This window comes from Callorhinus ursinus, unplaced genomic scaffold (assembly GCF_003265705.2).
Source record: "Callorhinus ursinus isolate GAN/ISIS: 27379988/994484 unplaced genomic scaffold, GSC_fseal_2.0 scaffold3, whole genome shotgun sequence".
In the NCBI taxonomy this organism is placed as follows: Eukaryota; Metazoa; Chordata; class Mammalia; order Carnivora; family Otariidae; genus Callorhinus; species Callorhinus ursinus.
This window is the reverse complement of record NW_027397065.1, coordinates 31,343,886-31,365,708: the sequence shown is the minus strand read 5'-3', so window position 1 is coordinate 31,365,708 and position 21,823 is coordinate 31,343,886. Positions and strand designations below refer to the sequence as shown.

Here is a 21,823-nt window from a genome sequence, read left to right as displayed (position 1 = left end):
GGACCTGGTCTCTTCCTCTCTGAGCCGCCATTTCTACACACTTCACAGGGGTGTGTGCCCCCATCATGCACGAGTGTGAGATGTCAGGGTGGCTGTTCATGCTCCCACGGCAGGGCATGTAGTAGGCGCCCAGCAAACTCTTATTCTCTTCCTTCTTCACTCGGAATTCATCTTTGTTCATTTTAAGGTAGGTAGGTGGGTGGGTGGATGGATGGATGGTGACTGGTTTCAGCATTCATCACAGTGCTCAGCCAGTCCAGGAGCAGGCCATCAAGAAGGTGGCAGAATCAGCAAGTGGGACCAGGAACTTTTATTCCTTTGCAGGAAAGTACGGGTCACCCCATTTGTCAGTCACCTTTCCTAAACCCTCCAGGGTCTCCCTGATGAAAAGTCCTAATAATGAGTGAATGCTCGAGCCTTTATTACCTGCCAGGCACTGTTTCAAGCCCAGTCTCTATGTGGTGGAAATTCTCAGAGCAGCCCCATAGGGCATGTTGCCATTTAAAAGATGAGGAAGTGGAGGCAGGGAGAGGTAAGTAACTTACTCAGAGAACCACGGCAGGTGAGCCGTGGGCCGTACTCTGTAAGCCCTTGCGCACGGCATGCCTCTGTGATAAGCCAGAGGAGGCGTGCTCAGCCCTCATTCTGTACTCTTGGGGGTGACTCCTTGTCTGTTACTCCCTCCTGTGTGCCCAGCTCCGGGCCGGGCACTGGAGCTGTGGAGTCTCTGTCTACAGGGATATCAGCTGAGTGAGAGAAAGCGGCCACAAGTAGCCAATAAAATGTGGAAAGTGTGAGAATAGATGCTGGGAACACAGAGGAAAGAGGAACCAGCTCCGCCTCTCGCCTCTCGCCTCTCAGGGTGAGGGGCGCCTCCCACCAAAAGAGATATTTGAGCTGGGCCTTGGCCTGGGAGGATAGGGAGGAGTTCACCTGGCAGAAAGGAGGGGGAGGGGGAGGGAGAGGGGAGAGAGAGGGGAGAGAGGCGGGAGGATGAGGAAAGGCAGGAACTGCAGGAACAAAGGAACAGCAGTAAGACACATTATCTACAGAATGGCAGGTGGTTCAGTGTGGCTGGGTGGTTAGATGTCGGGAGAGTATAAGGAGATGGGGCTGGAGTTGAGGGCCAGATCCTGGGACACTGCTTATGTCTTGCCCCCAGTTGTGGCTCCAGGGGTCACAGACTTCATCCTTGTCAGGAGCTCAGCAGACAAGATAAATATGAGTGATGTGGGCCAACTCTGGAGCTTTGTTCCACTCTCCCTGCATTTGAGATTTGTATGAAGAATTCCTTCCATAAAGAATTGTCCCTTCTCTTAAAGCACAAGTGCTCAGTTATCCTCATTTTCTGAACTCTGATGAGGACATGGGCACAGTGTTGATGGTACCGCTGGGGATGGCAATAAACAGTGACAGGCAGTTGGCCTCAGCCTGCGAATCAGGGAGACAAGAGGGAGTGGTGGGGCCTGTGGCGAACTGGCCAGCTCAGACCCCATGTGGGAGAAAGGGCTCGAGTGTGGTGGAGCAGCCAGAACTCTGGACTTTCATGTGAAATCATATTGTTCGGCATCAACTCCGGATTTTAAAATCCATACCACTTTTGCTGAACAGAATACATTTGTGGGCCACCAATTTGCAATCTCTGTTGTTGACTGAGCTCTGCATTAATATGCTCCTGTGGAAGGAAGCCAGGCTGGCCGCCCTGAGGATCTGCCTACCTGGGGGGGTTCGTCCCCACAGGAGGGTCAGCTCGGTACCAGAGACAGTCTAGCTTTCTGGGAACAGGCCTGCTTCGACTAAGAAGGGGCTTCGGAGGGTCAGTGGGGCCTCTCTCCCGCTCCCTCTAAGCAGCTTTCCTCAGAGGGCAGGGGGAAGGGCGGGGAGGGGTGGGGAAGGGCCAGCCCCCCCGCTCCCCGCCAGCGCGCTCTGCCCTTAACGGTGTGTCTGCTGTGCCTTCCAGTCTCCGTCTGCTGCTGCCTCTTCATCCTCTTCCTGTTCCTCTCCGAGCTCACCGGCTTCGTCACGACGGAAGTGTAAGTTCCAGGCCCCCCCCCCGCCCCGGGGCATTTTAGAGCTTTCTGAGACCCCAGATGAGAGGAGGGAGGGGCTTTAAAAAGGAGAGAGACCTCTGAACCTTCCAGCTCTCTCATTTCCAAGCCCGCGGCATCCATCACTCCTCTGTTTCTTAAAAGGGTTTTGAAGTTCGAGCAAAAGCAAACACTTTTATTGAAGCCAAAGAGAACATTCGGGTTCCGTTCTGTGGGGGGGGGGGCCTCCTGGGTCCTCAGATGAACAGAAATCATGGACCCGTCTCTGCTGTCCCTTTTGTTTGGCCAGTGGGCTTTTTTCCCTCTGAATCATCGCAGGGTCATTTGATGTGAAAGCTGGAGCAGTTCAGAGAAACGGGGGCAGCTTCCTAGCCGAGGGGGGCGGGGCTGCTGACGTCAGAACCCGGCCCCCTCAACTAAGCCCCCTTCCCTGCTCGGAGGCCCACACTCAGTGAGGAATCAGCGTGGGCTTCCTGGCAGCGCTTGACACATTGTAAATCGATCCCCGATTTCTAGAATCATCCTTTGCCCAGATAACCTAGTAAATGCTCTGGGGTATGTGTAACACAGAATGCCATTGGGATTATTCAGTCACGCATCATCGGCTGCCCTGAGGTGGAATTAGACCCCAGAGCTTCATGCCTTGGCCACTGGCTCAAGGCTTCCAAGCCTCTTCATTCCTGTGTCTACAACCCAGAAAGTCATCATGGGGCTGGTCCCTGGCCGCCCACCCACTCCCCTCTCCAACACGGGAATTTTCTCTCTCGCTCGTGGAATTTCTTGGTTTCCTTTGCCTCCCTCTCAGCAACAAGACAGTAGGAAAGGAAAAACACAGTTGCTTAGCCCAAGACAGGCCTCGTAGCTGCGGAAGCATTACCACCTTTAATCCTCAAACAGCCCTGGGATGTACTTGCCTCCTTACAGATGAGGAGAACTGAGGCTCAGGGAGGTGGAGGGACTTGCCCGTGCTCATACACCGAGGAGGGGGCTCCCGAGGCCCGCCAGTCTCCTGAGCCCACAGGTGTGTCAGTCTTGTCTGTTCCCCACCACCACCCGCCAGCCAGATCATGTCGTTCCTGCCCTCCGCTGGTTTGGGACAGTTTGCCTTCCCTGTCCCTCTGATCGTGTTCTTAACCCTGATGGCACCAAAGCCCAGGGGGTCTCATGGAGTGGTGGAAAGAGCTTTGGACAAGGCATCGGGAGACCCAGGGCCAGGCCTCTGCTTGATTACCACTTTGCTGTGTGACCCTGGGCAGGTTGCCAAACCTCTCTGGCTCTCAGTGGTGCTGGCCAAACAAAGGAGGGTACACCAGAGTCAAAGCTTCCAGGTCTGGGGAGGTTTGTCTGCTTCCCAAGACATGTGACCCCCCCCCCCCGACCATGCAGGGGTCAGAGAAGGTTCTTTGTCCCACTCAGCTCCTAATGGGGGGGTGGCTCTGTGCATATTTGGGCCACTGGATGTCTCAGGGGTCACCCCATCATGAGTCGGAGTTGGAAACAGGGACAGCAGCAAGATATTAAGACCGACTGTGTGCCATACACCTGCCGGTCTTTCCAGGCTGCACCCCATTCCCTGGTGGGGGAGGTGGCTGCTGTACAACCCCCTCATGTTCTGAGCAAGGTGAGTGGGGTACATGTGTGACAGCAAGGAAGGAGCCCCAACTGTATCCCAGGCACCAAGGAGGCTTTATATATTCCAAACAGGGCCACTAGGAAGTGCGAAGGCCCTGAGGCAGGCATTACCTGGTATCTGTGCAGAGCAGATAAAGAGCTGATGTGGCTTTGGAGCAAAGTGAGCAAGTGGGGAAGATAGAATATGGAGTAGGTAGGACCAGGTTGGACTAGGTCCTGCTCGCTGTTGTGTATTAATGGGACTCATTCTTGGTCCTGAGCTCCCAGAAGTCAAAAACCAGGTCAGCCTCATTCATTGCTGTGTGGTTCCATGCTCAGAGGAGCTGAAAATGCCAACAGTGGACACAAACCATGAACAAGTGAACAGAACTAGACTATATCAATTAGAGAAAAAGGCTCTGAAGAAAGAAAAAGAAAAGACCACAGGGCAGGAGACAGAGAAGGTATGTGATATTTGGTGAGGTTTAAATAAGATTATTTACCAGAAAGGTACTTAATGTAGCACCTGATATACTTTAATATCCATGGATCCATAGCTCTTCATGCATTTATTCATTTCATATTTATTTCCCATCTAATGCTAAAAAGGTAAGGCCACCCAACACCTGCCATTTAATGAACATTCCGTGAATGTTAATTTTCTCGTCCCCTCCCCTGAGCTGAGAACAGCCTCCTTCACTTCCTGCTGACATTGTGAGGGGCAGCTTATTTAGCTGTTTGTCAGCTCAGCCCACGGTGAGGTAGGGTGCTGAGCCAGTGGGCCCCAGACAGGTAAGTTGTGATGTCAGAGCTTGTGACCGAAGCAGGTGGGGCTGTGTTAGGGGCCACTCGGGCAAGCCTAGACAGCTTGTTCTGTTTAACCAGGACAGGGCTCACTCCTTGCCCAAGAGCACAGTGTGTTCCTGTTGCTCTGCCTTCTGCCCTGCTCCAGGGATTTCCCCTTCCTGACTCCTGGGGCATCCTGGACACTCTGGTCCCAGCATCTCCCTGGAGAGGAAGAAAGATGAGGGGTGAGTGGAGTAATCAGACTGTAGGGCTGTTCGAGGTGTGTTTACCCTTTGTCCTCTGCTAGGCTCTTCATTTGCAATGTGAGTAGCTGGAGGGATGGAGGGAGGCAGGAATGAGAAGAGAGACCTGTGTGTCTGGAGCCCAGGGTCCAGAAGCCCCGTCTGTCTTGATGCAGGGACCCTTATGCCCCCTCTCCCCCCGCTGCCACGTGACCACGGTGTAGGAGTGCCCAAAAGGAGTCTGTAGGGGTGAGGACTGAGGACTCCACAGAAAAAATCCAGAGGAAAAAGGATTGTTCTGGTCTTCCTGCTATCAGAAGCTTCTCTGACCCCTGGGAAGGCCTGCCACTTTGGGAAGAAATGAAGGTCACAATTCTTCTTTAATGGATGGCTGGCCCTCCCTGGCAGTTTTGTGACCACAGTGGGGCAGCCCCCCCCCCCACCCCATGAGATCGTATCCCAGGGAAATGAGGTCACTGCTGGTAGGAACAACATTGCTCCAAACCCGACCTGTGGTTATCAGTGACATAAGACACTATTCTGGCCCAGCCCGGTGGGGAAAGGAGGCCTGTTTGTTTGGGTGGTTGGACTCTAACCTGGGCTTTAGACAGGCCATTAATTACTCTTGGGAAAGTGGCCCCATAGGGTGCTCTGCAGCTTCAGGTTTCCAGGGGAGCAGCCCCCCCACCCCCCTCAGACAACGTGGCTGCAAAACATTCCAGCCTTTGACTGCCCAGGCTTGGCTGCTCTTAATTATTAACCTGATGAGGATTTGTAATAAGAAAGCGTAGTAACTGGAACTCTCCACTGATAATTTATAGTATAATACATGTGTTATACTTTCTAGTTACAATTTATAATGGGCAACCGCCACCTAGGTTAGCACTTTACAGTGATCATCTCGTTTAATCAACACACAATCCCTTGAGGGAGGTTCTCCTGTTAGCCTTAGCCGCACTCTACAGCTGGGGAAACTGAGGCACCGGGAGGCTCAGGCCACAATGGGGTTAGTAAGTGGTGGAGCCAGAGTCAAACCCAGGTCCATCTGACACCAGAGCCCAGCCTCGGCACCCCTGCCCTGTCAGACCACCCTTTTCTGCCCAGAGCATTTCGGGCCCCCAGGTGCATGGGAGCTGCTGCCTTTTGGTCAGACTGTTTGACTGGAAGACTTGGATACACCCTTCCAGGGTGAGGTGGCCGAGCAGGCAGTCAGAACTCCAGGAAACCGTTGCCCACCCAGTGGGAACTTGGAGGTTACCTTGAACTGTGTCCTTACATGCTCCATAGCAGGCCCCTAGTGGGGAGGCCAGGAGCTTAACCAGGAGGAGGACCTGGCCATCTCCTTCAGAGCCCAAGTTACCCACTCTGAGGCCTGCATTGGGAGCTAGAGCCAGGTAGAGAGACCCAAGATTGTCGTGTGAAGGAGCGCTGGTGGGCCTGAAGGCTTCCGAGCGTGGAGTGACTGGACCAGGTTCATGCTGCAGCACAATCACCTCTTGTGAAGGTGAACTGGTGGCAGGGTGACCCTGGAGGGCAAGGCCCTGGGGAAGAGACTGGGCGATGGCAGTGGAGAAGGGGGTGGCGGCAGGACTCGGCGGATTTTTGGGCCCCCCACCTGGTAGGGAATAGGTAGGAATACTTATTTACACCTGGAATGGTCAGGGTTTAAAAGAAGGTCCTGGAGAGTTTGCTTACATAACATACATCCCTCCCCTTCCAGCCTCTGTGGGCCTCACTGCTGTGTAAGTTTCCATTAAATCAAATTATTAAGCACAGAGGTCAGCGACTTTGGGCAGGAATCTGAACTATTCAAGTGCTCTTCTAAAAGCAAATAAAATTGTTTTCCATAGATGTCATCGGACGCACGCCTCAGCCTAGAATTTCAGGGCCCTTGGTTACACTCCACCTTCGCTCTCCCCACCCATACACCTCCCCAGTCCCTGTCACTCTCTCCCTACATGGCCACCGCTCGCCCCCACGCAAGCCAGCCAGATCCCTGACGCTGTGTGGTGTCCCCCAACTGGAATGCGCCCCCCTCTCCTCCACCGGCCCACGTTGCTTACGTCCCCCATTCATTCTGCAGAGGTTGTGATCTCGTGCTCTGTGCTCCTGGCTCGGGGAGCCCTGGTCCCACTTGGTTGGGGAGTCAGATGTGGCAGCCCGCCAGGGTGTGGCAGATGGAGGTGACCAAGGGAGGCTTGTGGGGCACAGATGGAATGGTCCCTTTACACCTCCATGCCCTGTGGGTACTCGGGCCATGGGTGGGGGTGGGGTGGGCTTCTGAAGGTTATCAGAAAGATGACACCTGCATCACAGGTCTGCCTGGGGACACTTGCCTCTCAGTTTTTCCTTGATTCCTTGCCCCATCCAGTTTAATGCAGTGGAAGGAGCGTGACTGTGGGCTCCCATGACTTTTACCTGTCTTCCTCTAAGCCCAGTTTCATCCTTGTGAGAAGAGAACAGTAACCCTACTAAACACTGTCTTGCTGTAGGTATTAAGTGAGATACCACATGGGAAAGCCCCTGGCATAGTGCTTGGCACCAGCTGCGTGCTCAGAACGGGAATATCTTCTCTGATTAATTATAAGCAAAGCCACCTTTCATACGGGCCTTAGTATATACCAGGGGCTGTAAAGCACCTTACATCCTTTAACACATTAATCCTTGTGATGAGAAAAGCAACTTTTGAGGAGAACAAACTTTGTTTTTCTGGGTTGCTGCCTAAGCATTTTACAGTATGATAACCCTACTCGCACTCAGAGTCTGGACACTGAGATAAGGACTTTTGAGTTGAGGATGCCTGCCATGAGTGCCTGCTTTTATTTTCCCGGGGCACCTTTTCAAATAACTACTTAGAGTTAAGGCGGGAGGAGAGTTGGCGACCTCTGCCCCAATCATCATATAAGTAATAAGTGCTCGCTACCCTGCTCTCCTATCTCCTGCTCGCTCCTGCCCTCCCCCTGGCCCATGCCATACACACCCCCATTCCTGGGATCTGTAAGTAATAAATCTTGGGACTCTTTCTTCCTTTGTGTGGGTGTGTTGAAACTGTGCCTTCAATCAAAATGACCCTGTGGGTTTCACTTCCCCAAAGTGGGAGCTCGGATGCTGAGGGAGCTACCTGGCAACACTGTGTGGGTGGCTTGTGCCCCCTCGTTCAGCAGGTCATAATTGGCATGTTGTCGATTTAATACACCAGCTGTGGGCCCCTCAGCACAGTCCTTACCACAGTGCTGTGAGGTGGATACCTGTTATTACCAACTCCGAAAACACTGATATTTGTGAGAACAATAAAAGTAGGGGATACTTTCTCATCGAGCACTTACAGTTGACTAAGATTATGCCTGTCCGTGATTGTCCCTGTTTGACATCTGGGAAAACTGAGCCTGGTAGAGGCAAAGCCCCTTGGCATAAGGTCAATCAGCTAGACGGTGGCAGAGCCAGGACTTGAACCCTGCGAGTCTGGACTTCACCATGATGCTTTATGCTCTTTACCCAAGAAAGGCCTGCGCAAGGCCCTCAGAGAAGTGAGTAACGTACGCACCCCCGTCCTGGGGCAGCCTACAGCTTTATTGCTCACAGCCCCGGGAAGGAGCCCGAATCCTGATCCCTTTCTTGTTCTTTCTCCTTCTGTCTTCCTCTTCGCCCTTCCCTCCCTCCTGGTTTTCTTCCCTTCTTTTTGAGAGGTGTATGTAACTTAGAGACAGCAAAGCGCACAGATCTTAAAGGTGAGACTTGATGACTGCTTGCCTGTGCTTACACCCATGTCACCATCACCCCATCAAGACAACACCTCTCCACCACCTGGAAGCCTCCCTTTTGCCCCCTCCCAGTCAGCATCTCCCACCACCACCACCACACTCTTGTGACTTTTATTACCAGAGATTAATTTTACCTGTCTTCAGACTTCATAGAAAGCTTTCCCAGTTTTACAGTTAAGGAAACCGAGGCTCAGAGGGGTGAAGCAACTTGTCCCAGTTTCCCCAGCTTCCTAGAGGCAGGGCCAGGAGGTGAGCCCATATCTGTCTGCCTCTGCCCCATGGGTCTTCTCATCACCCTTGCTAGTGACAGGAGGAATCAGGCCCATGGGTCCCGAGACAGCAGTAAATCGACAAAAAGCTTTTATTGCCCTTCCAGGTAGGTTGATTTCTGGCTATCCGTTCATCTTTTAAAATCAGTTCAGCCCCAGGGGTGCCTCGGTGGCTCAGTGGGTTAAGCATCCAGCTGTTGATTTCGGCTCAGGTCATGATCTCAGGGTTCTGGGATCGAGCCCCGCGTCAGGCTCCACGCTCAGTGGAGTCTGCTTGAGATTCTCTCTCTCCCTCTGCCCCTGCCCCTCCCCCCCTTAAATAAATAAATTAATTAAAAAAAAAAAATCCTTTCAGCCCCAGCCATTAAAGTTAGCTAGCCTTGGCAGGCATCTGTGGGTGGGCTATGGGCCGGCTTGCAGCGCGGGCTCGGGGTAGCAGGAAGTCAACAGCCTTGGAACATCTGCCTTGCATTCAGAAGGTGGCAGTCGGGGCGTCGTTGGGTAGGCGGCACAGGTGGTGGAAATGCATTTATCTGGCCGCCCAGAGCCCTTTAGGAAGGCACCTGGGAGCAACGAGTTCTAGCCTTAGGTAACCAGACCGGACGAGCTCTGCAGGCTTTCTGTCTCTCCCGAGCAGCTCAGCCCCTTTATTCTACGTGGCACTAGGTAGCCTGGGCTCTGTGAGATGGGAGAGGCCCCCTGGGGCCTCCAGGGTGAGCTCACCTTGGTGCCACACCTGGGATTCACCTCTTTCTGCACTGAGGTCACCTCCAGAGGATTGCCAGGGGTTGACATCATCCCACAATCCCTCAGTGATGTGCTGAGGGCCTGCCTCCCAGGCGGGAAAAGTGAGTAGCTTCAGGGAAGAGTCTCGCTTGTTTGGGAAGGGAAGGCAGGGTCTCCTCTCCATGACCGTCTGTTAATCACCTAGCAGTCTCATCGCTCAACAACCCTTTGGAGTTGCAAATCAAGGCTGGCGTAGAAATGGGGCTCTGAAGGCTGAGGAGGAGAATTTGGCTATGGAGATATCCATCCTTCGGCATACCTCCTGAGGTCCTGCTTGCTCCTCTCCCACTGGCTCATTTGTTCTTTTTGTTCCCTGATAGGGGCCAACGCTATGAGCCTGCCGAGCACAGGCTCCTACCTTCCCGCCCCACAGCCTGTGTGTGGCCTCAGAGAGCCAGCCGCCCCTCCTCCCTTTTACCGCCCTTGACCCTAGATGTTGAGAGTGAGAGGAGGGGAGACAGCATGAGCCCTGGGAAGCCTGGGTCTCAGGCAGAAAGCAGACAAGCCCCAGGTGACTTTTTGAGCCCACTGTTTCTTAATTGAGCATCAGCTACATCACATTAGGGGCTAAGAGCATAAAGACAGGGTCTGAGTAAAAATGCCCTTGCTGTGGCCACTCTTTCCCAAAGATGAGGCTATTTACCCGGCTTCCTGGGAGTTGAATTGCTTAGAGCTGCAAGCCTTTATTCTCTAGCCTGTGGACAGGACCCTGGTTAATGTTTACAATAGCCACAGCCCAGCCACTTCAAGCTGCCCCCATAGCTGTTCACTAGGCCAAGCCTTTAGATTCCGTTCCTTCTCCCCACGGGGAGTGCTCTGGGAATCAGAAGTGGGCTTCAGACACGGCCATCCAGTGTCTACTCAGCAGCTCCTCGGGGATATCTCCAAGGCACTTCGAGCTCAGCACAGCCACGTGGAACTCGGTGCCTTTCCCTCCCCACTGCTCTTCTTCCAGGGGCTCCCAGTCCAACAGAGGGTTCCAGAAAGAGCGTGGCAGTCTGCCTGCATGCCTCCGTCGCCCCACCCCCCCCCCCCCCCCCCCCCAGCGAGGCCTGCCCGGCCGCCCTCCCCCCCCCCTCCCCCCCCCCCCCCCCCGCCCCATCCAGCAGCGAGTCCTGCCTGCTCTAGCACGCCATATCTTCCATCCCTCCCTCCTGTCCACCCCCCACACACACACACACCTGTCCAGGCCGCCATCTGTCCCCTGCACTACTGCCTCAGCCTCCCGTGTGGTCTCCCCAGTGACAGTGGCCCCTCCGGTCCGTTTGTTAAAGTGTAAGCCTGACCGTGCCGCTGCGCCCAGGAGGTGAAGGCCTTCCCAGGGCCTCCGAGCCTGCCTGACACGGCACAGCCCCTGTCCATTCTCCAGCTACAACACGCAGCCCACACTTCCCTCTGCTCTACACTGCAACCACAGTGGCCTTTGCTCAGTTCCCCAAATCCGCCACTTCCAGGCCTCTGCACACTCTGTCCCAGGGATTCCCCTCCCTCTTTGCTAGGACAGCCTCCTCATCCCTGAAGCCTCAACTCCCATCTCCTCAGAGAAGTCCCTCTGGCCCACCCTCCCCAGAGGTCGGTGGCCCTGTCCGTCCCTCCCATGGCACCCCACAGCTTTCAGATAGTGCAACAATCATAGTTGGTGGAAGGTATCTATTTAGGGGTCGTGCAGTGTCTGTAAGGTTGAGGAAGGCAGAGATCACGTCTGACTGGTTACCCACTGTCTTTAAAGCCTGACAGGTAGTAGGCACTCCAAAAGTATTTGTTGAATAAATTCATGTTGCTCACAGATCCCAGTGTGGTGCCCTTGTCCTGGAGAGCAAGGTGGCATGGCTGTCCCTGGAGCGCCCTACCCCCACACTGGACCTCTCTTCACAAAGATGCCCACATCCCTACCCCTGAGACCTGTCAATGTGTCACCTTACGTGGCCAAAGGAATTTTATAAATGGGATTCCGTTGAGCATCTTGAGCTAGGGAGATGACCCTGGGTTTTCCGATGGGCAAAGTGAACTGACAAAGTTGCTGTAAGAGGGAGTTAGGAGGTCAGAGAGGAGTGAAGATGCCATGTGGCTCTACTGTGTTTGAAGGTGGCGGAGGTGCTGTGAGCCTAGGCAGCCTCTAGAAGCTGAGAAAGGCAAGACAGTGGATTCTGCCCTGGAGCCTTCAGAAGGAGCACAGCCCTGCAGACCCGTGTTACACTTCTGACCTCCAGGAGTGCAAGATAACAGATGTGTGTTGTTTTTAAGCCACCAGCTTTGTGACAATTTGGGGCAGCCACAGAACACTAATATATCAGTCTAGTCATGTCTCTAGCCTGGTGCTTGCCCCAGGGCTTTATGAGCGCTGGACACTGAAGATGACCACCCAGGGAATCCCCTTTTCCCCGTTGAGGGGGAGGGGGCTCAAGAGAGTAGGGAGTAAAAAAAAAAGTAGGGAGTAAGGTACCATGTGCCTGGTGCTGCCAGGCCCTGATGCCTAGTAAGACTCCCATTTCTCAAGTGTTCAGACACCCCGTTAATAGTGAGTGGTAGTATCCCATTTAACAGTTCACAGAGGTGAAGTTACCTGACGAGTTCACATAGAAAGTGGCAGAGCCAGGATTGGAACTTGAATGTGTCTGACTCTGAAAGTATCCCTCTCTAAGTGGTAAAGCCAGCATTTGGAGAGGGCTCTCCAGATGGGAGCCCTGATACCCTGTGCCTGAGCAGGCACACGCCTCCCCAAGATGGGGGTTCTAGTTATTTGAGCAGTGGTCACCAAGGGAAATGGCCCCTGGCTGGCCCCCGCAGCTGGGATGGTGCCCCATCTCAACAAAGGCTTCTTTCTGTACTTGTCTCCCTTAGCGTGAATGAGCTCTACGTTGATGACCCGGACAAGGACAGTGGGGGCAAAATTGACGTCAGCCTGAACATCAGTTTACCCAATTTGCACTGCGAATGTGAGTATTCCTGACAGCCCTCTGCTCCAGCAAGACCCCTCCGTTAGGCACAGCTGGGTGTGCAGAAATGACGAGATGACCAGGACGTGTCAGCAAACAGGGCAAGCTGAAAATAGCTGGTAGCATAAGATTCTCCTTACTCTTTTTTGGGGGGGGGGCAATGTAATCAACTGTGCATGCATTTGGAGAGTTTCTGGATTACAAAACCCATGAAATTGCTAACAGGGATTCCCTCTGGAGAGTAGCCACACTGGTGTGTTGGCGGCTGTCTCTCAGGTCAGGTTCCCAAGGGGCAGAGCCTAAGATTTTCTGCAAGTGAGTTATTGAAAGAGGGCTCTTGGAGGAACTGGAAGGGTGTGGGGGATGTGAAAGGACAAGCAGAAATGTGTGTTCAGGGGAGGTCTAATCACAGCCTGATTTCATGGAGCGCTGTGGCATATGCCACAGTTTGTCCTACCCATTAACAGGGGGGCTGGGCTATTATTATTACCCATATCCCTGGCTAAAGGCTGCAGGGTGATGTGCGGGGGAGGGGTGGGGAAGGGGGCCACTTAACCTCTCAAGCATCTCCAGGCAAGGAGACCTCCCACCAGCCAAGAGCAGTCACCTGGAGAAGGATGCAGCTCTGAGCTATTAGCAGCTATCGGGAAACTTAGTTTTTTACGCCATACTCTTGTTTGTTTCATTTGTTTTAACTGAGAGAACGAATTATTAGTATAAAACAAAACTCATTGGAAGTCTGGCTCTTTTGCCCACTAAGACTGTGTGACCCTGGCAAAGGTGTGACCTCTCTGAGCCTGTTTCCTCATCTGTAAAAATGGGTTTAGTGCTGTCTGTTGCCTGAGGTTTCTGGGAGGGTCTGATGAACTGGTTCCTAAACTCATCAAGTGGACTGTGTGTCCCCTCCTGGACTGCGGTTTTCGTGTTCCTTTGCCCCAGCCTGGCACGTAACCCGATGCAGGCCCTTCTCCTCCCACCACTCCTTCCTCCTGAAGGACAGAACGTCGGGTGTGTCTGCGGACAGAGATAGGGAGAGATTCAGTTCTGTTATTGCTTCTGGTGAGAATTACATCACGATTTTGAATCCACAGTGGGCCCTGAGCCAGGAAACCTGTTGAAATAGGTCAGTTTTATTTTTATTTTTTCTCTTTCTCTTAGAAAAATAATTCATCTGGCAGCTACTCATTCAGGAGTTGGTCGTGTCTCTGGAACAAGGAAATTCTTAGGCCGGAGGACTGGGATGATCGGGACAGGGGAGGGAAGGGATGTGGTTCTAGGTTCGGTCCCAGTGACGGGCCGTGGCGGGGCCACCTCAAGCTTCAGGCTGCATCAGCCCACCGCGCCCCATCACTCTGCGGGGCCATAACCTGAACCCACGCGGCTCCCGCTTGAGCCCCGCACCCTGGCTTCTCTTTAAAGGAACTTCACATTTTTATTAGAGAAAAAAATGCACGCTCCTCATTGTACCTTTGGAAATTCCGGAGCAACAGAGAGAAGAAATCCATAATTCCACCCACAACGGCAGCGTCCCTTGACATTTGACACCATTCCATTCTGTTGGCCTTCCTTTCTGTGTGTTTCTAAACACGGCCGAGATCATGCTTTGTGTGCGATTTCATAGCCTGCTTTAAAAAGTAATATTTTATTGTGAACTAATATAGGAATATATTTTTTACTTCAAAAAGAATCATATTCAAAATACAAAAGAAAATGTATAAAGAAAAAAGTAAAAGAAATACGTGTTCCCTGGGGTGCCATCCACCCCAGAGGAAGCTTCTACTAATAGCTGGGACTCCTTCCCTACCCCTCTGTGTGTGTGTGTGTGTGTGTGTGTGTGTGTGTGTGTGTGTGTGTGTCCATCTGTCTGTCTGTCTCTGTCTGCGAACACATATCATGTTTTTTGGCTTTTTTCTTTTTACATAATTGGGACTCAACTACATGGGACCTTTCTGGGGTTTCTTGTTTTTTTTCTGCTAATATCTTGGAGCTGTTCTTATATTACTCATAATAGTAGTAAGATGATAACCACAACTGCCATTTATTCTGCTCCTACTCCAATCTAGGCTCTGTCCTGAATTCTTTGGCTGTGTTAGTGCATTAAGATGAGAGGTGCTCTAGCAGAGTGACCAAAGGGTATGTCCTCTGGATTGAAACTCTGTGGGTTCCAATCCAAGCTCCGTTGTTTCTTAGCTGTGAGATCTCAGGCAAGTTACTTAACCTCTCTGTGCCTTGGTGTCCCCCCGTATAGAATGGGTCTGATAATATCTTCCCCACAGGGATGCTCAGATGGTACATTCCTATATTAAAAGCACTTAGAAGGGTGCCTAGCACATAGTAAGTCCTGTTTTAATTTTTTTAATCCTCGCAAGCTTCAGCTAGAGGAGGAAACTGAGGCACAGGAAAGTTAAGTAACTTGCTCAAGGTCCCACAGCTGGGAAGGGGCAGAGCCAGGAACCACAGAAAGTGGCAGGCCCAGGGCCCAAGCTCTTAGTCGCTGGCCTGCTGTGAGCCGCCTCACCCCCCATGTAGATTTTGCTCTGTCCGTGTACCTGCTGCACAGCATTCCAGAGGGGGCTTTCCGTTGACCAGTCCCTGTTGACAGGCAGCTGGGCTACCTCCAGTGGTCACAGTTTCAAATAAAGTTGCCCAGAGCAGCCTTGCACACACGTCTGGACATGTGTGCGTCTGGAGAATAGGCTCCTAAGGGTGGAGCTGCTGAGTCAAACAGGGACCTGTTTGCATTTCTTTTAAATCAAACATTACGGCATCAGCGTTTCCCACATACTACAGACCCATGAGCGTCATTTTTAATGACTACATCACATTTCCTTCTATGGATGGGGCCTCACTTGCTTCCCCATCCCCACTGAGGACTACGATTGTTCCCATTTTTCCCTTTTAGGGTTGGCTCACATAAAATGGCTTCCAGCTCTTCTTCCTCTGTGTTACAACCTCCTTTCCAGGGCTTCTTTCAGGGAATCTTCTGCGTTTTCATAGTTTACAAACCCATGCCTCTTAGACCATCTCAGGGAATGCAGTTGGCGTGGGCCTGCCCATTTTACAGATTGGGAAGCTGAGTCACAGGTGGAGAGTCACATCGGAGGCAAGGACCAGGATTCCCGGGCCCCAGGTTTCCCATTCGGTGTACCGAGGAACCCAGAAAAGTGCCCAAGCTCCAGGAAGGCAGGGTCTGCCAGAATAGGCATTGGGTAAAAGAAGGTGTGAATGAATGAATGATGAGTAAAGCGAATGACTGCCTGGACCTGTTCGCCCAACAAATCCAGAGACTGAGACACATTAAATGCCACCATTCATTAGGCACTTGCCATGTACTATGCGTCAGACCCCGTTCTAAGCACTTTCTACACACATTCATTATTTAATCTGCATAATTCTCCAAAGAAGGTCTAATTATTATCACCCCCATTTTCCAGAGAAAGGAACAGGCATCAAGGGGTTATGTGCCTTGGCCAGGGTTGAATAGCTGGTAAAAGGCAGGGCCAGGATTCAGACAACCTTTGAACCCCAACCCTCTGTTTCTCCCTGTAGCCTTGCATTTAGCAGGTGCAATCATCACCTCTGCAGCCCCACTAGCTGGTACCTCCCCCAGCTCTTTTCCCTCTTCCTTTGCAGCCCCAGGCAGTGGCAGGGACGGGACGTGGCGGGCTTGCTCCCTTTTAGTCCAACCATCACGTTCTCCTCCTCCTCTATTGGCTCTGGGCCCCAGACAGTGAGCTCCTAGATGGCCTGGGGCCCACCTGTCCATGGAGTGGATGAGGGGGCAGGGGTCCAGGGAGGAGAGGGCTGGCCCCACCCCCACTGCTCTGGGCATTTGTGACTCTTTCCTCTCCTTGCCCCCTGCAGTGGTCGGGCTTGACATACAGGATGAGATGGGCAGGCATGAGGTGGGGCACATCGACAACTCGATGAAGATCCCACTGAACAACGGGGCCGGCTGCCGCTTTGAGGGGCAGTTCAGCATCAACAAGGTATGGAGACCCTGCATGGGCCCTTTGACCCGCTCCCTGTTCCTTTGGTCCCCTTCCTCCGAGAAACCAGATGGTAGAGCTGTGCACTCCCTTGGCCTCCCCGCCGCGGGCTCACCGCCCCCCCACTCCCTGCCCCAGCCAGAGCCTAATAAGCATCAGCGTGCCTGGCGTTTCCTGCTGAGAATCTGGGCGGGGGTTCCAGGTCCCCCGAGGCATGGAGCCCCTGCTGGCTGGTTCAGGAAGGGGCTACTCTTCTTCCCAACAGGAAAGGCAGTGGGTGGTGAGAAGACCATGGAATATACAGCCCCGAGTGTGTGTCCCAGCTCTTACTTCTCTTGGCCAAGCAATACCCTCCAAGTCACTGCACCCATCTTAGCCATCTTTAGGGGGAGGGTGTGATGATGGTAAGAATAGAATGATACCACCCGGTTCCCAAAGTTTGTATGAGGATGAAATGAGCTAGTACGCATTCATCCAAAAAACGTTTATGAGACACTTTCTGTGTTCTAGGGTGGGCTCTCGGCTCTGAGGCCGCCCAGAATAGGTGGAATGGACTGGAATCGGTAGAATGAGGGGGCAGAGTTCCCGTGCTTGTGGAGCTTCTGTGCTGGTGGTGGGGAGACAGACAGTATACAAACTGAGAAGCATTGCAGCAGGTGGGTCATAGGCACTGTGATGAGGAAGAAAGCAGGGGAGTGGGGAGAGCGGAGTGGTTTGAAAGTACCTGGTAGGCCCCAAAGGACCACTCAGGCATTACTGCTGTTTTGTTGCTAGAACCAGGAACTTGAGATCCTGAGCCAAGGATGTGAGCAAGTGCATTTGGGAGTGCCGGGGAATCCCGGCAGGAACCAGCAGAGGTTGCCCCACACGCGCCGCACCCATTTCAGCTCTTCTTACGAAGAAGAAGGGGAGCCTCTCAAGCACCCCGTGAGGTGGCACCATGTTACAGATGAGGAAACTGAGACCCAGAGAGGTTGAGTGTCTTGCCCAAGATCACACAGCTATCTCCCGTGTTCCATAGCTCCCCTTCCCGGTCCCGCCAGCCTGGGCCATTGGCCACTCCTGGCTTCTGCTTGACCTCTTGTAGCCTCTGTCAAAACAGCCTGCCTCTGGTCCCTGGCATCTGAATCAGGCATTGCGAACTCACTGGCCTCACCCAGCCCAAAGACAAGTTATATTGGTCCCATCCAGCGTTCAAACATGTCAGAGCCAATATCTAAAGATTGGGAATCCAGATTTCTGGCTTTTCAAAGTCAGAGGCTCTAGCCACCCTGGGCCCACATCCCATTGGCAACTGCCATCTGGATCCAAGGGGCTGCCCGTTTAGACAGGGCATGTGCCCTCCTTCCCACAGTTCCTGCTGGGTGGCCGCAAGGTGTGACACTGGTGTGACTGGACCTGTCTCTCCCCGTGTAGTCTTAGGGCCTCTCCTCTCCACATGGCCCCCGTGTGTGTTCTTTCTGGCAGACTGGCCTTCTTCCATGAGAGCTCAGGGCTCCCTGAAGTGTGAAAGTAGAGAATGTTCCTTGGGCCACATTTTCGGGGTTAAACTAAGTCACAGGGTCAGTGCTGTGCTCCACGATTCAGGTTTTATGGTGGTGGTGATGGGAAGCCATGTGAGAGTTGTAAGCAGGGAAGTAATGCAATCAGATTTACGGTTTAGAACTATACTATCCAATATGGTAGCCATTAGCCGTGCGGGCTATTTAAATTTAAATTCCTTAAAATTAAGTAAAATGAAAACTTCAGTCTTTCAGTCTCACTAGTCACATTTCAAGGACTTTATTAAGAGAGACTAGTGGCTACCATATTAGTGCTCTATGCCATTTTTATCATCAGAGAAAGTTCTGTTGGACAGCAAAACTTCAGAAAGCTCACCGTGACAGCTGTGGGGGGAGCACAGTGGAGGGGGCCAAGAGCAGAGGTCACGGTCCGTGGTTGTGCAGCGGAGCTGGATAGAAGTGGTCCGATTAGAGATGTGGAGTCAACAAGACTTGCTGATCAATTGGATGCAGGTGATGAGGGCAAGAGTGGAATCAAAGCAACCTCTTAGTTTTTGTCTGAACAACCAGGGTGTCCCATTTTCTAGATAGAGAGGCGTGGGTAAGCATGGATTCTATGGGCGATGGGGCTGGGGAGCAGTCCTTCAATTCTAGATGTGTTTCATTTGGGACTGGAGGTGTGTTTCTGGGGCTCAGGAGAGTGTTCTGAGCTGGAATGTGAATGTGGGAGTCCTCAGTGAATAGATGATGTTGGCAAAGGATCCGTGGCACCAAAATGTAAGAACCCAAGGTCTTTTTTTTTTTTTCCTTAAAGATTTTATTTATTTATTTTGAGAGAGAGAGGCAGAGCAAGAGAGCACGAGCAGGGGGAGCTGCAGAGGGAGAGGGAGCTGAGCAGAGAGCTCCCACATGGAGCCCGATCCCAGGACCCTGAGATCATGCATAACCTGAGGTGAAGGCAGACGCTTAATGACCGAGCCACCCAGGTGTCCCAGAAACCCAGCGTCTTGATGCAAATGTGGTTTGAGGACTGATTTCTGGTACACTCCAGCTTTGAGGAGTAGGGAGTTGAGGGGGTGATGAAAGGTGGGAGAAGGGGCAGCCAGGCAGGTAGGAGGGAACCCAGCCTAAGGCAGGCCCTAGAATCTAGAAGAGAACATCAATCAAGGAGGAAGGCTGGTGCTGCATGGGCGGGGTGGACTGCTGACCCGCGAGCTGCAGGGAAAGCGAATGACATGGGAGAGGACAGGGCTGCCGCACAAGCAGGGCCTTGGGAAGCACAGAGGGCATGCGGTCCGGGCCGCCATGGAGGGGGGGCGGGGCTTGGAGAGGAGAGGGTGGGGTCTGGGCTTGCAGGGAGCTGGTTGAATTGGTGGTAGGCCCAGGCTCTTGCTCTGCCCGCACCTGTGCGCCTGGAGAACTGCTGCTCTCGTCCACAGACCTCCTTGACGCAGGTCCCTCCGGAGTCCCTCCTTCCCCTTCCTCTGACCGCCTCCTCCGTTACGCCCCGTGTTGCTACCGTCCACTTCACTGCTTGACTTCTTTTGACCATTGTCCCCCGCCCCTTGCTGATTAATTCATGCATCTCGCTATGGGGCGTCTGCTGTGTGCCGGGCTCCACACTTGGCACGGGGACGCAGTGCTGAAAGAAACAGCCATGGTCCCTGACCTTGGCAGCACTGTGGTCGACTATGGGGTGATAGCCAACCCGCAGCTAAACACTCAAGCAAATGTGTAATCTCGATGAAGCAGCCGTGAAGAGAATGAAGAGGGTGTTATGGTGGGGAATAAGGGAGGAGCCCCACTGAGATAGGGGCATGAGGGAAGGCCTGTCTGAGGGGTAACGGTTGAAGATGAGGAGACACACACGGCTCCCAATTGTGGGGAGCTCCCCTCGGGGGTATGGCCACCTGGCTTAAACAAATATTTATGCCCCAGACAATGAGCAAAGAAGGGCCCCTGTTGGTTCCCAGCGTGGGGTGGACACAGGAGAAGCAGGACCACCACCCACGAGATAGCCCAGCAGCACACCCTCCTCCCCTTGGCCAACATGCCGAAGGCGGCAGTCAGCTCCCCTCAGAAAGGCTGTGGTCGAGAACCGTGCCTACAGTGCTCACTGATCGAAAGACTCTGGGCATTTGAGCCTCTCTGAGCCACAGTGTCCTCATCTGTAAAATGGGGATACTAGTACTGCCCTCTCAGGTCGTAAGACATGAGCAAATTAAAATACAAAGCACTTAACACCGTGGGAACGGGGACACGCATCAGTGCCCCTTCCCTGGCCTGCTTCGTCTCCCATCAGTGGGAGCGTCCATGATTTCACCAGCTGGAACCCACTATCACCTGGGTACAAGTGTGCTCATAAAATGTGCATGGATGTTGTTCAAGAAACGGGTCTTCTCTGGTCGGGGAGGGCCAGGGATTCTAGGAGAGTGTCACTCCAGCCCTCCCCTCATGGCTGCCACCTATTGGGTTCCTCCTGGCCCTTTCCTAGATTAACCTGTTTAGTCCTCGTAACAGCTCTGAGGAGACGGAGGCATAAGAAATTAAGTAGGATTTGAACCCAGGCAGCCTGGCGCCAGGCCCTTGTACTGCCCCCACCCATCCCCTGTCCCCTTGTTGCTTCTCCTTGCCAGCATCTAGATCACGTGAGCTATGACCACTTGTGTCCGTTCACTCCAGGTCACAGCTCAGGCCACCCTCCGCCCTTGTCCCTTGCAGAGAGTGGAGACCCCCACTCTCCCTTGTTCCAGGTGCATGCCTCCTAGGAGCTCTCAGACAGAGGGTGCTTGCTCGACAAGAAAGCCAGCAGCCACAGTGTGCCCTGATGATGGGCGAGGTTAGCCCCTGGCCCCCACCCCCTTCTGTCCCAGCATCAGGCTTACACTTGCCCCATGGCTTCCTTATCTGTCCATCAGGAAGTCAGCCAGTAGTCAGACATCCGAGGTCACATGTTCCGAGCTGCACTGGCAGCCCCCAGAGCAGCCCAGACTCCTCGCTGAATCACCCAGCCCCCAGGAGGAGGGCAGGATGGGCCCGGGTTTGGGGCCTGGCTCCATCTATATGTTTCTAAAATCTATCAGAGACACTGACGTAGATGCCTAAGTCACAGGCTCTAAAAGCATCGTCTTTTCTTTCTGCAGCCCAGCATGTGCTGGTATGAGTCAGCCACCTGTGATGGATTCCTTGTGGTGGGGGGCGGCTGGGTCACTGAGTCACAGCCTCGCGGGGAGGCAGCGGGTGGCAGATGCGCGGGAGCCAGCCTCCTTGACTCACTTAACTCTGGGAGCATGAGGCCCAGGCTCCAAACCCCATTCTGAACTCTGCCCACCAGTGGCCCCATGTCACTGCATGGAAAAACTCCCAAAGCCCCCATGCCTGATGCTATTGGTTTCTTACTTCCGGAGGTGATAGACATCGGGACCTGTAGCCCTTACTTTATCGTGTGAATTTTTTTTTAAGATTTTATTTATTTGTCAGAGAGAGAAAGAGAGAGAACTCACAAGCAAGGGGAGTGGGAGAGGGAGAAGCAGGCTCCCACTGAGCAGGGAGCCCAATGTAGGACTCAGTCCCAGGACCCTGGGATCGTGACCTGAGCCAAAGGCAGATGCTTAACTGGCTGAGCCACCCCAGCGTCCCTGTGAATTTTTTATAATACAAGTGTGTATAGTTAATTATTTTTATAAGTAAAAATGAAGTTAAGAAATCGTTTTGAGATACAGAGGGCTTTTCTCCATGCCCTGCCTGTGTACATGCTATTCTGAATTCTGGGAGGGTCCTTCTGTTCTTGAGTCCTTGTTCTTTTTTTTTTTTTTTTTTAAGATTTTATTTATTTATTTGAGAGACAGAGAATGAGAGATAGAGAGCACGAGAGGGAAGAGGGTCAGAGGGAG

General features: G+C 52.9%; 1 protein-coding gene across 3 annotated transcripts in view; it reads left to right on the top strand.

Moving 5' to 3' along the window:
• ERGIC1 (endoplasmic reticulum-golgi intermediate compartment 1) overlaps window positions 1-21,823 on the top strand; it is a 104,259-nt gene that overhangs the window by 55,447 nt on the left and 26,989 nt on the right. For all 3 annotated transcript variants that reach the window (XM_025867526.2, XM_073889906.1, XM_073889910.1), the window contains 3 exons: window positions 1,961-2,033; window positions 12,345-12,439; window positions 16,304-16,428. In XM_025867526.2, coding sequence (XP_025723311.2) covers window positions 1,961-2,033; window positions 12,345-12,439; window positions 16,304-16,428 — 293 coding nt within the window. The remainder of the gene's footprint in view (window positions 1-1,960; window positions 2,034-12,344; window positions 12,440-16,303; window positions 16,429-21,823) is intronic.